This window comes from Delphinapterus leucas, chromosome 4 (assembly GCF_059928025.1).
Source record: "Delphinapterus leucas isolate spDelLeu-1000000601 "Yukka" chromosome 4, BTC_Dleu_Yukka2, whole genome shotgun sequence".
Lineage (NCBI taxonomy): Eukaryota > Metazoa > Chordata > Mammalia > Artiodactyla > Monodontidae > Delphinapterus > Delphinapterus leucas.
In genome coordinates, this window is record NC_143132.1 from 13,679,934 (window position 1) to 13,696,706 (window position 16,773).

A 16,773-nucleotide genomic window follows, 5' to 3' on the forward strand; every position below is an offset into this window, starting at 1 on the left:
TTATATAAGGGACTTGACAATGGGAGGATTTTGGTATCTTCGGGGGTCCTGGAACCAATTCCCCATGGATACTGAGGGACAGATGTGTGTGTGTGTGTTTGGGTATGTGTGTGTATCTGCCTACATGTATGTGTATATGTATCTATTTATAAATATTAGACCGCATGTATATTTTTTTTCTAGAATTTTTAGCTTTAAAACCATTTATACAGTGGTTCTTAGCATCATTTTGTGGCGATAAGCTTAACTGATATTGACATAGTTATGTTAACATCTATGTATGTCAAGACATTATCATTTATTCCTTTTATAACCTTTGTTTACCTTTAGCTTAGAAAATGATGAAAATAGAGAAGAGAAAATGTTTACATATTTAACGTAAACACGTGCCCTTTGTTGATTTTGTTCCCTACAACAACTTGAGTGTAATAGTGGGTTAGAACTCTTTCTGGGAGCACTTTCCCACCATTGTCTCGAGTACCACATTTTCACATACCCTGATCTGGGTTTTCTTATGCGCTAAGCTGAGAAAATACAAGACCTCTCAGCTCCCTCCTCTTTTTTGTTTGGGACCAAAACTTTCCCCTAATACCCTCATAGAGAAACTGTTTTGATTCCTGGTTTTGATAGATGTGGGGGGTCTTTGCCAATCTACTCATGGGGCTTCCAGGGTGTTTACCCTGTCAGTACTGAAAACCCCAGAAGGGTGTGCCTTGTAACCAACGTGCTGACTGCTGGGGGGGTCCCCTGTGTTACCCAACAGTACTCATCCCTGAGAATGCTGCCAGTTGGCAGCCACCACACTGGGAGTTGACCGTGTGGGAATCTATGACAAGTGGGTTCCGAGATATATACCTCCAGTGACAAAGAGCAGGCGGGGAAGTTTCAAATCCAACTCGTTGTACCTCCTGACACTCCCTCTTTTGAAAGGAGAGCCCATGGGTGGCCTATTGTGACCTCCTAGCGGAAGTTCCCTCAAGTTTCTGGGACTTTGCTTACAACCTGTAGTATAAAGTTCAAGCCTGAAGGATTGCCTGGGAAGACGATGTGGAGTCCTCATAGAGATCCTGCATATGCCTGAGTGGCGATCACAGTGGCAGATTTAGATTTGGCATGTTCCCTTCTGCAATATTGAACTATTTATCTGGGTCGCTGGCACCTTGCAAATATCTCAACAGAGCTTAGCTTCCTTTTTTAAAAAAAAATACAATCTTTTTTCCCGAAGTTAAAATTTGTTTTAATAAAAAGATGCATACCGTATTTTAAGTGAAAATGACAGAATTGCCAAATACGTTCAGTACATTCCCATTTTTGTAAAACGATTATATAGATATTTGCTTGGAAATAAAGTCTCGAAGGATGTAAGTAAGAAATTAATAGTGGTAGTTTTCATGTTTCGGGGAAGGAGGAAAGTGAAGGATAATGGAAAACCCCCTCCTTTCGAGGACCATTTCTGGAAATTACAAACACAGTAAGTCCCCTACATACAAACGACTTCTGTTCCAAGAGTGCATTCGCAAGTCCAATTTGTTCGGAAGTCCAACGAAGTTAGCCTAGGTACCCAACTAACACGACTGGCTGTATAACACTGTACAGTAATAGGTTTATAATACTTTTCACACAAATAATGCATAAAAAACAAACACAAAAAATAAGAAAACATTTTTAACCTTACGGTACAGTACCTCGAAAAGTATAGCAGTACAGCACAACAGCTGGCATCCAGGGGCTAGCATCGAGTGAACAGGCAAGAAGAGTTACGACTGCAGGAGGGAGAGGAGGTGGGAGATGGTAGAGCTGAAGGATCCTCAGCAACAGGAGACGGAGGACAAGCTGCAATTTTACTCACGCCTGACGTTGATGGCTCAGGTCCTGGTTCCTCGCTGGAACCAGATGCACGTTCGCATCTTTGAAAGTTCGCAACTTGAAGGTTCATATATAGGGGACTTAGTGTAACCCTTCTACTTCCCCTTGACCAGAACTTCATCACAAGCCCATGCCCTGCTACAAGGAAAATAAGTCCACTTCGGTCAGCCAGATGGTCAGCTATATTTGGGGTTTCTCTAAGGCAGAAGGGACATTGATATTGGGGGACAGCTATCACTTGCCTAATAAGGAAAGTGATTTTATGTAATTCTGAGAAAACTAAGTAGAAGAGATTGGTAAATTTAGATTCAATATGGAACCACAGGAACCAAAATGTGCTGTCTTCACTATTTTTGCTGACACTCAGCCACCATTTTTTGTTAGAGTGAAGAAACAACTGTACCATTTGGAGAGAATCTCAAGAAAGTATGGTTAGTTTAACTTGATGCTGGAGTTCAGGGATGTGACCAGAAGGATATCTAATTCTTGGAAACCTAGCATACATTCCATTACTATTTTACGTATTTTTACTGATGTTTTCAGACAGTGATTGAGTTTGCCAACCTTTCGTTTATATTTTGAATCTAGGAAGGGCCCTCAAAGCCCCTACATGTGTAAGTCACGGATGAAATGCTTTGGGTGGTGGGGTCAGGGTTGGCTGGCATGAGGGGGAAGGGGCTTTTGGAGGGTGGGACTTAGAGGGGGGCTTGGGGAACAGGTGAGTGGTCTTGACACATCTCTTGTTGATGTCCCCTCTTGCCTTTCCTCAGGTGGCCGCTCGCACTGGTGAAACTGGAGTCAGAAGACGTACTCAGGCCATGTCCAGATCTGCCAGCAAGAGAAGGAGCAGGTTTTCTTCTCTTTGGGGTCTGGACACTACCTCCAAAAAGAAGCAGGGACGCCCAAGCATCAATCAGGTAGGTTCCAGGGTGGATGAGAAAGCAAGCGTAGATTGCTTCCACGGACACCTCACTTTGGGGTGTGCATTGTTCCTTGATTGATACTGTTATATCACATCAACTAGCTGACACAAAGAAGTTAGTTGTGCTAGATGCTTCTTTTTTTTTTTTTTTTTTTTTTTTGCGGTACGCTGGCCTCTCACTGTCCGGACGCGCAGGCTCAGCAGCCATGGCTCACGGGCCCAGCCGCTCTGCGGCATGTGGGATCTTCCTGGACCAGGGCACGAACCCATGTCCCCTGCATCGGCAGGTGGACTCTCAACCACTGTGCCACCAGGGAAGCCCCTAGATGCTTTAAATAGATAACGTATACCCATAACATTGAACTCTGCTATTAGTCTATCACCAAGCTCCACTCTCCCACCTGCAACCTTTCCAAACCCTGGGTAATTACAGATGTACTGAAAGTGCACTTCTTCCTGAGTTTTCAGAAGAAAAGCAGGGCTTGATGATGAAGCCAAGTGGGCACCTGAGCAGTCTTTTAAGCTGCCTCTGGCACTGGATCAAAGGCAGCCTCCAGGGAAATCTGATTGTTTCTTTGCCCTTGACTTTTGGGGGTTGACATTAAATGGGCAGTTCTTCTGCCTACTTACATCAGGAACCAGGAATCCGAGAGCGCTAACTCACCACTGTGACTCCCTTCTACTACCCAGGTGCCAGGGCTTGAAGGGGACCTACCTCAGTGCATCATGAGTGGCACCACCTAGGGTGCTGCATCATTGGGCCTCTGTTAACCAAATGCTCTGGCCTCATTACTTTGACTTTTTTACTAGCTAAGTCCACTTTCCTGCGGGACTTACTTCTGGGAAACTCTCCATTGTCATTGTCATCCGCCTTCTTTGGCTTTGAAAAACAAGTGGCTCCAGAGCTGCTTCAGATTTTAAGAACTGGAAGAACATAGGTATTTGTCTTTCAGGAGAAGGAGAATGTCCAATCCATGAGCCATAGAGGCACTGAGCATTTTGAGGTCATGACTAGGATTGCCAATTTGACCTATTCACTCTGAGCCCGTAGGCAAAGCGAGAATTCCATTGACTGACTCAATAAAAAAAATCTCATTATTTATTCGACCAGTTCAGCCATTAGTTTACTTAAGAACTGACATTTAAAAAATAACTTAATCGTGAAAGCCGATGTATTACGTCCTTAGCTGACCACCACACTCATTGTTTCCACCTGGAGTGTCTGGACCCTTGGTGGAACTTGCAGGGGACCAGATGAGCAGATGGGAAGAGGCTGAGCATTCATGCAGTTTGTTCTCTGGTCTTTGGGGAGGGTAGAGCGTCATCAAGTTTGCTACCTGGGGTTTTGCTTCTGTGTAAATCCGAAGAAGAAAGTGTTTGGAGGAAAGTCAATATTTCTTCGGAAAAATCGCACGAGACTTGATGGCTCTTGATTAAACCTGCAAAAGGGTGGCATTAACAATCAGCATTTCCCCTTGTTTCAGGAGATGGTGGTGTCATTTTGTGTGCATCGTTCGGCATTGCAGGTGACTCAGACGGACACTGTAAATATACGTCAGGGTTCACAGCTGGAAGTTTGGGTCGTATTCCTTTTCTATTGAAAGCCTTAGTTCACTTGCGTGCTTCTACCTTATGGGTGCCCACTTATGTTACAGTCCATTGCTGCTGAAACATATGCCTGAATTTAAATGAATCCAAGAGAATGTTTTAACTTTTTCTTTTAATCAAAGGACCATGTAATGTCTTACAAACAATTCTTGTTATTCTCTCTTACAGTAAGAGTTTAAAAAAACCTCTTACTTAGCCGTAAGTATACCAATAGAAAGTTACTTGTTAATTTAGTACTTTGAAATGGATAAAAATTGTATGTTTCTATATATCTCATTTGCATTGGAGCAAAGACTTTTTCTTAACCATGTATATTATACCGACCGTACACAATCAGTTGAGAGCAAACATACGAAATTTTCCCATGTGTTTAGGTTTTGCCTACTTAGTGGCATTGGTACCCTGATGTGATTTTAGTCATATCTTTAAGTTAGCAGGATTCATTAAATTTCAAAGGATAGACAAGTTTCTATTTTTTAAATAAGAAACTTTTCCTTGGTGTTATGGTAATATAATTATAAACATATGTTCTCAGGTTCTGAGGTAAAAAGTAAACTAATTATTATTGATAAATTTCTGGTTAGGGATGTGATGCTGTAGCTGAAATTCTTCACTGTGAATGAATCTGGTTCATTGCATTTGCAGGTTTATTTTCTTTAAATTTAGATGAATTATCCATATCTAAAGCCAATTTAAAAAAATTGTCCAAGACGTGGGAAGTGATCTGTTATAATGGAGGGATGTTTTTCATGGTCTTTTAGCTAGTAAATTATTTTACCTACTTCAGGATTTGATGTAAGAGTATCTGAAACTTCTGTAATGTTTTCTAATAGTCAGGCCTGTTTTCCATCCCCCTTCTCGTGCTTCATTTGCCCTTTTGCCCAAATTTCTTTTTAAGATGATACTTTTGTGTACGCAGGTGTTCGGTGAGGGAACTGAGGCTGTAAAGAAATCTTTAGAGGGAATATTTGATGACACTGTTCCAGATGGCAAGGTAAAAACAAACACATTACACAATGCAGTGGTTTCTTGGGATCCTAAGATTAAGTATACTCAGTATTAAAAACTAAAATGATCGGTCCTTTACAATTATGTAACAGGTCGAGAAGAGATGGAAAACTTGATAACAGTAAGAATATTCTCCTGCTGACGTAACATTTTCAATAACTATCATTTCCATGTAGAATATAAGAGGAAATTGTGGGGTACTGGGTAGCAGAGTACTTTATGCCATTGTTAATTCCTCTCATATACAACTTTCTTCTCAAGAGGTGAGTTCTTACTGCCCTCCCTCTCTACCCACACATGCTGCTTTTTTCCTTCAATTAATTTCAAAGAACTGTTCTGACAGTTCGTTCTTTAAAAACAAAATGCATTTGCCTCCCAAGACAAGCATTCGATTAAAGATCCCCAGACTTGATTCAACCTTGTGCTCAGATTTAAAAGGGTCTTTCAAACTGCTCTGATTGAAAGCCCATGAAGAATATTGATTTTTTTTTTCTAGGCCACTTTTTTTCAGCCTCTAAATAAATGGACATTCCTTGTTTTAAAGACCCTAATGATGATACAAGCGGCCTCTTGGCTGGGGGCAGTGGGGGAATTCTGGTGTTGATAATGGGACCTTGGTATGATCCTCTGGTTCTTGGACTCAGAACCAATATGACAGGGTTCAGCTCTCGGTTGCCATGCAGCCAAGCAATGGCTTGCCCCTCGTTCTAGATGGAGCTGAGCCTCCAAAAGCAGAGTGTAGTAGGGGAGTTCTGGCTGTTGGGGGGAGGGGGGATAAGAGTGGCCGTGGACAGGCCTTTCCTCCCTTGGATACCTAAACTACTCCTGGATTATGTCATCGTGGATATAAAGGCTGCTGTCCTTGGAAATACCCATCCATAGCACTCTCTCTGAGCATCTGTCTGTTGCTGATGAAATTAAATTGCTGTTCTTATGTGCAATCCAAGCATAGATGTTTTTGATGTTCATGCAGTCATTTCTGAAGTTAGCTAATTCATCTTGCATACCATTATTAGTGCACTTTTAATTTTCCCCAGGCACACAGATCCTGGAAGCTGCAGAAGTTGTTCCAATAGATTTCTGTGTCGCTTTTTTGTTTTTCCAAGATACCCCTTTATCCTCCTCCTTGGCTGGAATGCCTTGTTCTCAAAGAGCAGGTTAGATGCAAAACTTGGGCTGATGTAGTGCTAAGGGCAGTTATTTTAGGTGGCATGTAAGGACGGAATGGGAAGATTCCAATGATAGTTAATGGGATTTGGGCAAGTTGATTGCGTTCCGACAATTCCTTCCCTGGGGTTCAGTTTATCTATGAAAGCCACACCATTCAAAGGCAAAGCTGAAATTGTCTTCTCAATTGAATTTAGTTTAGTAGCCTTTACAAAAATATTTTCCCCATTCCGGGATCTGTTCTTTTTACATATGGAAGTTGTTACGTTACTACTTCTCAGCCTTCGTTTGGAAGCTTGTTTCATCTTATAATTTGCCAGTAGTGCCAAATGTTCAGTAATCTGTAGATATGTATTTACCAGTCCGTGGCCTGGATGTAAACCACATATTGAGCATCAGTATTATTTTTCCATTGCTAGAATCTAATGGAATGATTTCTCTGCTTATTTCAGAGAGATTAGGCTCCTAATATTTCATCAGTCTATGGAGTGTTTTTAGCTTTAGCTGTTTAGCTGACTTAGATATAACCCAGCTGCTGAAGGGTATACATAGGACACGGCTCCTCCCACCCTTAGAAACTTGGTGCTACTCCCTGATGTAGAGGATGGAGTGATGGCCACAGCCTAAGAAGGCCAGAAAGCTCGTCTTTGAAGTTCTCTAAGCCTCATCTGGGAAATGAGGCTGTCTCTCTCCCAGAGTTACATCAGATGTCGAACGTGAGCACACAAACGATGCTGCTTGTCAGTAGGTAATGCTAGAACATCATCTTTTCTTTAAAAATTTCTTTGCAGCCTCATGGTTGCCTTTGAAACATATAGCTCACATGGTAGATAGGCTTTGCTGGAGGAATCACAGCTCTAAATTTAAATGGGTTTGTGGAAGAAATCATGGCAATAAAGCCGAACCGAATGGATAGCCCATTTCTTTCTTTTTTCTTTTTTTTTTTTTCCATTTCTTTCTTTCTTCCAATTTTGAAACCCACTCAATCATGCAATGCCCACCCGTGGATGCCGTGGATCAGGTGCGAGGTCTGTCTCTCTTCTGAGACATCTTTCCTACCTCCAGGAAGCTCCTTTCTCTATAATTTCTTCTTTTCTCGGGGGAGCTCTCTGTCCTTCACCACTGCCACCACTTCTGCCCTGGGCCCTTCTCATTGGAGTGGATAATTCCTGTGTGCCATCTGGGGATCTAGATCTTGAGAGACTAACTTGCTGCTCTGCTAACTTTATTTCTTATCGTAGAGGGAGAAAGAAATGGTCTTACCCAGCGTCCACCAGCACAACCCTGACTGTGACATTTGGGTCCATGAGTATTTCACTCCGTCCTGGTTCTGTCTGCCAAATAATAAGCCAGTTCTGACAGCCGTCCGGCCAGGGGACACGGCCCGGGACACCCTGGAGCTGATCTGCAAGGTATGAGGCTACTTGGGGTTGCTCTCTTGAGAAGAACAGAATGCAGTGGAGGAATCCATGAACTCTCAGAAGCGTGTGGCAGGGGAGGGGACTTTCAAGAACATCTCCATTTCATTTCAGAGCAGCTTTGGATTTCTTTGTGATAATATGCATAATAAACGGAAGTGAATTCTTCAGCACTGGGAGGAGACGGATTCTTTTAAGTAGCCTCTTTCAACATGTGTACTTGATAGATTTGTGATAAGCATCTTACATTCTCATTGCACAAGTGTTAGAGAATTCAGGTAAAGGACAAAGCAGAAAATTAAGGCACCCTTACTTTACAGTTCAGAGATCACCTCAGTGAACACTTTGGCATCACGTTATGTGCACTATTTGTAACCTGCTCTTTTGACAGTAACTCATACACGGGCATCTTTAGGGTAGGGAAAAACTGAAATAATAAATATAAATTTGACCTCCATGATGAGAAATTCCTCTTCCTAGGAACACACAATTAGCCTCTTTTGTTTTTTAGAGACAAATGATTGAGCTCACTTCCTTTGTTTTTACCTTACGCTGTAGAAACTTCTTGATCTTTTTCAAGGTAATCCCTGTTTCTTTTTTTTTTTTTTTTTTCTCCCTGAAGGACAGCTGGATGAATTGGATTGCCTTGAGTGAGGGAAGGGAAAGAGGAAAGAAAGGAGCTTTCCTAACATGCCTGCTTTTCTTTTACATAATTAATAGCATTAATAGTCTTATTTAGTAGTCATATCAAGTCTGGGCAAGAACGATACGTCCCCATTGAACAGATGGAGAAGACGAGGCTCAGAGAGGCTTAGTTCCTTGCCTGAGTTCACATCACAGTCGTAATCACTTGCAAAGGAGGTTTTGAATCCATATCTGGCTGCTCCAAACTTAGATGTATCCCTTTGTGCCAAGTGGATGGTCACAAGAACTGTCAGGAGTCAGGAAGGATGGTCCGTAAGGGGTGGAAGAACCTAGAATATATTCTTAGGAGAGTGAAATGGTCTTCTCTGAGGCCACTAAAGGGAAAGTGGAAACCTTTTCTGTCATCATTTTATCCTAGAAGAAGCTGGATGAATACAGTGATATTTTTGGACCTCCTCATTCAACACAGTGGTTTATAAATGTGGAATAACTTTCACTACCTCAGTTCTATAATTCTGCAATCAGCAATTTTTGTACTTAAAAAAATAAATCACTAGGGCTTTGATAAAGGAAAAATATGGCTTCATATGAAGGAGAAATGGAACACTCTGGCTCAGATAAGCCTGTTGGATCGTCTTCTGTGGAGGAAAAGTAGAAGGACCATTTGTTTCAGGACAAAGCTACAATCAGCTCCCACATGGATGTTAAAAATAAATGATGCACTCTTGCATGCTTTGACTCCTTCAAGTACACGAATTCTAGCTTTTTAAAGATAATGGTATTTCTGTTCACATTTTTCATTTTAATTACTTAACAAAATTGGTCTATTGAGGATTTCTGCATTCTTTTATTTATAGATTAGCACGATTCTTTAGAGACCCATTAATATTCTGCAGAGCTGTGGGAAGTATTCTCAGAACTGCAGCTGAAGGTGTCAGAAGTAGGACTCTGGGCTTTCTGTATAAGCCAAACTCTGGAGGGTCCTTCCAAGGAGTTGCATTGCTTTGGAGCCTCCTGTGTACATTGGCTTTAGACTCCATCAGATATCAGAGGGTAGGTCAGAGTCTAGCAATAAACATTGATTGGTGGAAAATTGAATAGTGAGTGGGGAAAATAGTGATTTTTAGGTACTTCTCAAGCTTTTGCTTTGATAGAAACTAAGGGAATCAGGGAGGAATAATACTGTTGTGGCAACTTAGAGACCATCTTTAGATAATGAGTTAGACCGGTTCCCCTATAAAGGGTTTATTTCTGTCACTTGACAGGGTTTTTAATGGCATCATTACGACACACATGCCTTTCTCTAACAAGAGAAGGTCATCCCACTCAGTTTTTCCTGAATCCTCAGGTTTTTTTCCCCCAAAACATAGAAAAAAATAAGGTGTGGAACAAGCTTACATCTCTTGAGTTTAAAAACAGAAAAATTTTGTGTGCACTTTAAGAAACTGATGGTCTCCAGAAAAGCACCTGTGTAGGATAAATTATATAGTGTGCTTGGAGCCAGGTACCTTCTAAAGCTTGCTGCTTCTTCGGAAAACACTTTATTGTAATTAGTGGAGCCGATTTTATTCTTCAGAGGGAAAGAGATAATGGGGAAAACAGTGCCACATGTTATTAATGATCTGATTAATGTTGCGTGATTTTTCTTTTCTCTTGGAGGAGGGACTGAAAACAACGGTGATTGTCGGAATGTCTGTCTTTTATTTCTTTATTGTCGTTCTCAACTTTGGTGATGGGTGCTTTCTCTAATATTTAATAATCAATCTTTTTCTTCTGTCTCTTGCATTCAGCCATTCTCTTTCCTATTCTGTCTGATCCACATCATTTCACATCAGTTTGTCATCTGCCATCCGAGCACCAGTCAAGTTCTGGTACAGTAACTGTTTCAAGATCTACATTTCATGTGCAATTCATGTTATGAGTGTTATGAAAGTGATTGTTGCTAAATATAGCAGGTAACCGTGTTAGCCTACGGGTTGTGGACATATTCTGATCATTGCGATTACTAAAATAATTGCAAAGAAATTCATTTATTCATACTTGTTATTATTCACATGTGACCACTGGCATTTATTTCATGGCTTCACTCTGTAGACCTGTGGCTTTGGATATTCTAATAACCATGGACATTAAAAACAATAAAAATCACCTCGAAGGGGAGGATAAGTCTCTTTGGAAATTCTGCAGTAGCACTTTGTGTGTGTGTGTGTGTGTGTGCGCGTGCACGCGCGCGTGTGTGCGTGTGTGCACACGTGCACGCGTGGGTCTCTGGATGTCCTCACTGCATGCGTTTATGTTTCCTGAAGAAGTTTGATTGAAATGGAAGAATATGAGGAGAAATGGAAGAACAAAACATTGGTGGATTTCAAGATCGTGTTATTCTCTGTTTTAATGGACTCAAACTATTTGTTGAAAAGACCTACATTATGTTTTGTTGTTTCATCCTTTGAAAGAGTCATAGGAAGATGAAAAATTTAAAAAACATGCCAACTAAACAAATAATATTTGTCTTATGGTATGATTTGGGACTGCATTGTCTCAAAATGAATCAAATGCTTTCTACGTACCTTAAGTAAATGAACATTGGAAAACAAATTTGGACCATTTGTTTTCCCAGCTGAATTTCTCTTACATTGTAATTGAACATTTTACAAGTGTAAAGCAGGCCAAATCGTTAGAATTACTATCTTAAAATATTCATTAACATTTGGAATTTTTCTTGCACATAGATGTATTGTGAACATGGTAAGTTGTTCAACCTGCCTTGATACTGACTTGTAAATATTGGAGGAGCATGAAATTCTTGAGAGTTCTGATGATCTGATTTAGTTAATTCATTACGATTTTCCCTTTATGTTAGACCAGCCATGACTAATGGGGGCTCATAATTGAGAAACATTTACCAAAATGATAAGACACATGGGTATGTTGATCCAAAGTCCCATTTTTAAGGTAACTATTTACTGACCAAACCACGGGCTCTTGGGTTACAAATAAGATCATTATAATTGTTATGTTTGTTACACGTGCTCATTTTTATTTTTCGAAGTTATCAAGACATTATTGTAACTTAAGGAAGTTTGAAAAATACGGTGGTGGAGGGGAAGACGGCCAGAGCCACCCTTATTCCTGTTGCTCTGTTCTCTTTGCTTTGTTAAACACTTCAAGGTGTCGGCCGTTATTTGGCGTTCTCTGTGCATCTGTATAAATGTTTTCAGCATTGTAGCATTTAAGGGATGATGTCTCCATCAGGACCACCTTAAGACGTTTGGTGCCTGCCAGTGGCACCAAACATCTCTCTTTCACACTGAGGTTTCGGGAGCCCGAAGCTTCTTAGGTGAGGTGGCTATTTTGGTCTGGTTTCCAGAAGACTGTCTAAGTGGCAGCCCCATTGGGAGTGTCTACAAAGTGTTGATTAATGATGACGATAAAGTTTCCAGGTGGATTTGTTCCTGTTGACCAAGACGCCATGAAGTTTCATTTCTCTTTCCCTCCCACCTCAGTTGGAAACAGATGGTGAACCAAAATATTTTGCTTCTAATTAAAGATTTCAGTGGGGATCTAGGTCAGTGGGAAGCATTTGCAGCTTTTATCTCTGTGAGGGAAACTTTGCTTGCTTATCGTAGCACCCTAAGTATTATTAATTTGTTGTTTGTCTCAGCGGCTCTTTGACAAGCAGTAGGTAGCACACTTTGAAACTTCCCTGCTTTTGCTTCCCTGGCTTACCCATCCACCCTGGTTATTTGACATCAATGATCTGGGTCTGGCAGACACTGAGCGTTTGATTTTCAGTACCGACAGCGAAAACCCGAAAGCCGGCTGCAAGGAAGGTGCTGCCTCAATGGTGCCTGTGTTTGGACGGTGGGCTTCAGACTAGCACATTACTCAGAAAAGGATACACGTTGGAGGTTCCCGAGAGTCACTCTAGAAAACTTCTTTATCATTCTGCTAGGCGTTTAGAACAAACTCACTTCTACTTTCCATAACCGTGCTTTTCTTTAGTGCAGGATCCCTGTCTTGCATGTGTGTTTAATTACGAGGCAAAGTCATCACTGTCGCCACCTCCCATGTTCTGCAGGCCCCTTCCCACACTCCTGAAGACTGCTTCACGCAGCATCTGGCACACTTCAGAATTTGTGAGGTGTAATTGAATGACTATTATTGGAATAATTATTAGAATGTTCTTAGCTTGGCTTTAAAATTTGGGGCCGGGGGGGAAGAAGGTAAACAGAAAGAGCATTAAACCGGTGAAAAATTAACTTCACTTATTTTGAAATAATTCTCATCAGTTGAGCTTTTGGTGTGAAGAGATTTTATATTGATGAAAAATTTCAAATTTACGAAGAGTAGGCAATAATGTAATAAACTTCTGTGTCACCATCACCAAGGTTCTATAATATCAAATTATGTTTCTCCATTTACTAACTCACTCCCACCCCCTGCTCTGAATGATTTTGGAAGCAGATTCCAGACATCATGTCTTTACTAGTACTTCAGGATAAATCTCTAAAAGATAAGGATGCTTTAAAAAAAGACTTGATGGAAACATTTTCTCTCTAGCAATACATTTTCATGTAACTTGCATGTAACTTTTGAAGAGCATTTTTTTCTTTTTTCCTCTGCATCTTCTTGAATGTGAATTGAGGATGTTAGTTATAAAACCATGTTTCCACTGTTGCCTTTTCCGCAAAGTTAATTCACGAATGACTTCCTAGATAGAAAAAAATCATTTGACCCATCCTGACCAGTGGAGAAGGCCTGGAAATTTCAATCCTTAACTGCTTCAGAATTGTTTTCTTTGGGCAAGTCATTCATTGTGTTTCCAAAGTTGGACACATGCCTGTCTTCGCTGCCCCCGGAGGGAGTCTCACTCGGGGTGTATATAAATAAGACTGAAATCCAAATGCCTTGTCTATACACCAACTCACTTGCAAATGAACTGTGAACAACTGTCCCAGTGTCCCCATGTGGTTAAAAAAATAAGTTTGCCTGGGCACAGCTTTCTTCTGTCACTGTAAATCCTTCCTTGCCTTTCTTGTCACTTTTCTTCTCCAATCACCTTTGTATGTTGGAAATTATGTTTAAAGGCCTTTTGGGTCTGATAGGTTTTCTTGCAAACCCAGTGTTAAAGAGCGTAATGGATGAGATAAGCAGAAGTGAAGATGTGACTTTTTTGTTTCCATTGATCATAAGATACCCGTGGGATATTATTAGTATATTCAATGAAAATTAAAGTTTGGTTTTGGGTGTAAACCTTTTAAGAAGTATAGAAATTTTACACCTCCCTTCAGTAGCAAATCATCATTATTCTCAGGAATAGATGACAATACATCAGTGGAAAACTAATTATGTCTATTTACTATTCAAAAGACATTTTCTCTTCTCCTCTTTTTTTTTTTGTTTTGGTCCCAGGCACATAGACTGGATCATTCTGCTCATTACCTGCGCCTGAAATTTCTAATAGAAAACAAAATGCAACACTACGTGCCAAAGCCCGAGGAGGACATTTATGAGCTGGTAATGTTTATGTCTGTTGTCCAAGTACATTCTGTAGGAGATTATTTTTAAATTATATGTGTGCTCATGCTAATTGTGGTTGGTGGAGTGGAACAAATTCTAAAATAAATGAGCCTCATTCAGCGCTCTTAAGTTTGTGGAGATGGCCTTACATATCACAATATTTTTGCAGAGTGAAAATGCCACCTTAGTTTATGCAGGGAACGATGCTGTGCTATCATGAAAAATTGAAATCCAGAACTGACTCTCAGATAGAATTTTAGTTATTATGCCTAGCTTTCCTTGTAGCTTTGACAGTCTTATGTTTTAAATGGGTGACTCAAAGGTGAGCTGGCTGTTGTCAGATAAAAAATACTAACTCCAATTTTGTATGACTTCTCCCTGCATGTTGAAATTGATGGGTCAAATCCTGTTGGGTGAAAAAGCTGCCATCTAATTATGTGTCCTGGCCTTTTGGAATTGTATTTATTATATAGATTCTTGGGCACACTTATGTGGGTTTGAGTTTCATTATGGGACTTGGGTTCTGAAGTGTATCTGGATTTTTATATTGACTCTGTTGCTTACTAATTATGTGGTCTTGGCAAAAAAAAAAATGAGGTGATAATACTTTCTAGGATTTCGCAAAGATTAGAGATAACGGTTCACATAGTAGATGCTCAATAAATGGTTGTCATGGTAACATGGCAAAATAATGACAAGTTCCTTTTTTGTTAGCCAAAGGGTGCTTTTTTCAGTTCCAGGAAAGAAACATTTTGGGAGCAAGGCCCCCTCTCTTGGAGTTTGTTCTTCTTTCTCTGCACTTAGTCATTCCTCTGGGGGCCACCGAGCTTCTTGCCATGGATCTGTGAACGATAACAGTATGACTTCAGACAGGCTTTCACCACAGAAAACAGAACTGAAAATTGAAACCCGAATAGTCTCTTTTTGAAAAGGGGAAGCATGATTTAAAATTTAGTATATTTAGTAGGGAATTTTGTTTCTAATCAATTTTTTTTGAGGTTTACTTTCTCTGCAATAAAGCATCAATTTTGAGCACACAATTTCATGAGTTTTGGCAAATGTATACAGACAGTTGTGTTTCCAGCATTACAGTCATAATTTAGAACTGCGGTCCCCAAACTTTTTGGCACCAGGGACAGTTGTTTCGTGGAAGACAGTTTTTCCACAGACCGGGGGGTGGGGGATGGTTTTGGGATGATTCCAGCGCATTACATTTATTGTGCACTTTATTATTATTACATTTTAGTATATAATGAAATAATTATACAACTCACCATAATGCAGCATCAGTGGGAGCCGTGAACTTGTTTTCCTGCAACTAGATGGTCCCATCTGGGGGTGATGGGAGACAGTGACACCTGAAGTGTGTTGCTTATGTCTAGTCTACTCCATAAGATGCAGCTTGATTGTCACTTTCCACTCACTGATAGGGTTTTTTTTTTTTGCGGTACATGGGCCTCTCACTGTTGTGGCCTCTCCCGCTGCGGAGCACAGGCTCCGGACGCGCAGGCTCAGCGGCCATGGCTCATGGGCCCAGCCGCTCTGCGGCATGTGGGATCTTCCCGGACCGCGCAACCTAGACCCCTCGCATGTGCAATTCACAGTAGGGTTCACGCTCCTATGAGGATCTAATGCCACCGTTGACCTGACAGGAGGCAGAGTTCAGGCGGTAATGCGAGTGATGGGGAGCGGCTCTAAATACAGATGAAGCTTTGCTCGCTCGCCTGCTGTTCACCTCCTGCTGTGTGGCCCGGTTCCTAACAGACCATGGACCGCTCCTGTTCCGTGGCCCGGGGGTTGGGGACCCCTGATTTAGAACATTTCTATCATCTTAAAAACTTCCCTCATGTCCCTCTAAGTGTTTTTAATGAAATATAAGGGAGGGTGTGCTTTTATAACACTCTTATCATGTCACGAAACAGAAGAACGAAATAACCATTTTCAACCATCACTTAAATCACTAAGTTTAACACAGAGGAGGGTACTTTTAACAGTGGCTGATTTATTTTTTTCTCTGGCATGGGGAAAGCCCTGACTTTGTGCTCCGTGAGTAGAGGAGAGAAAGCCCTTTTTCTTACTTAAGAAAGGAAAGTGCTTTGCTGGTAACACTGGAACAGCTATTAGGTCATATATTTTGCATTTCAGAGTTAATGAATCTTTTGTGTCGTAAATGACAGGGATCATGCCTAAGCAACTTCCATGTCCTTCATATCTTACACACAGTACATGCTTAAGACATACCTTTTGAGATTATATTGACTCCTTTATTATTTTTAAGTTTTGGCCATTTTGTGGTCCCATCCAGTGTAGGAGGCTAAGGTGTGCCACGCTTACTCTGTATCTACACTGCTATATACATATTATAATTACAGTTATTTAAAAAAAGAATCCGAGGCACAGAGAGATTATGCTATTCTTTCTCGCCCTGTTACAGAAGGCCTCCAGCTCTGAGATTCCTGAGGAAGTAAACAGTACTCACTTTACTGTTCAGATTGTGAGTGAGTATTGCTCACGGGCACCTCTGTTTGTACCAAGATTTTAAACTTTTTTGTTCTTAGGATATCTTTGGCAGCCTGGTAAAGCCTCTAGGTCCCATATCAGAATAATGTTTTCAATTGC

General features: G+C 40.8%; 1 protein-coding gene across 19 annotated transcripts in view; it reads left to right on the plus strand.

Annotated features, from left to right (window-relative positions):
- The window catches only part of TIAM1 (TIAM Rac1 associated GEF 1), a 146,363-nt gene that overhangs the window by 53,155 nt on the left and 76,435 nt on the right, over window positions 1-16,773 (plus strand). For 9 of the 19 annotated variants that reach the window (XM_089910318.1, XM_089910310.1, XM_089910325.1 and 6 more), the window contains 6 exons: window positions 2,637-2,783; window positions 4,273-4,314; window positions 5,316-5,390; window positions 7,813-7,983; window positions 14,047-14,151; window positions 16,589-16,648. In XM_089910318.1, coding sequence (XP_089766444.1) covers window positions 2,637-2,783; window positions 4,273-4,314; window positions 5,316-5,390; window positions 7,813-7,983; window positions 14,047-14,151; window positions 16,589-16,648 — 600 coding nt within the window. Of the gene's footprint in view, window positions 1-2,636; window positions 2,784-4,272; window positions 4,315-5,294; window positions 5,391-7,812; window positions 7,984-14,046; window positions 14,152-16,588; window positions 16,649-16,773 lie in introns of all 19 variants that reach the window. The other 10 variants (XM_089910314.1, XM_089910322.1, XM_089910312.1 and 7 more) reach the window with 10 other exon arrangements.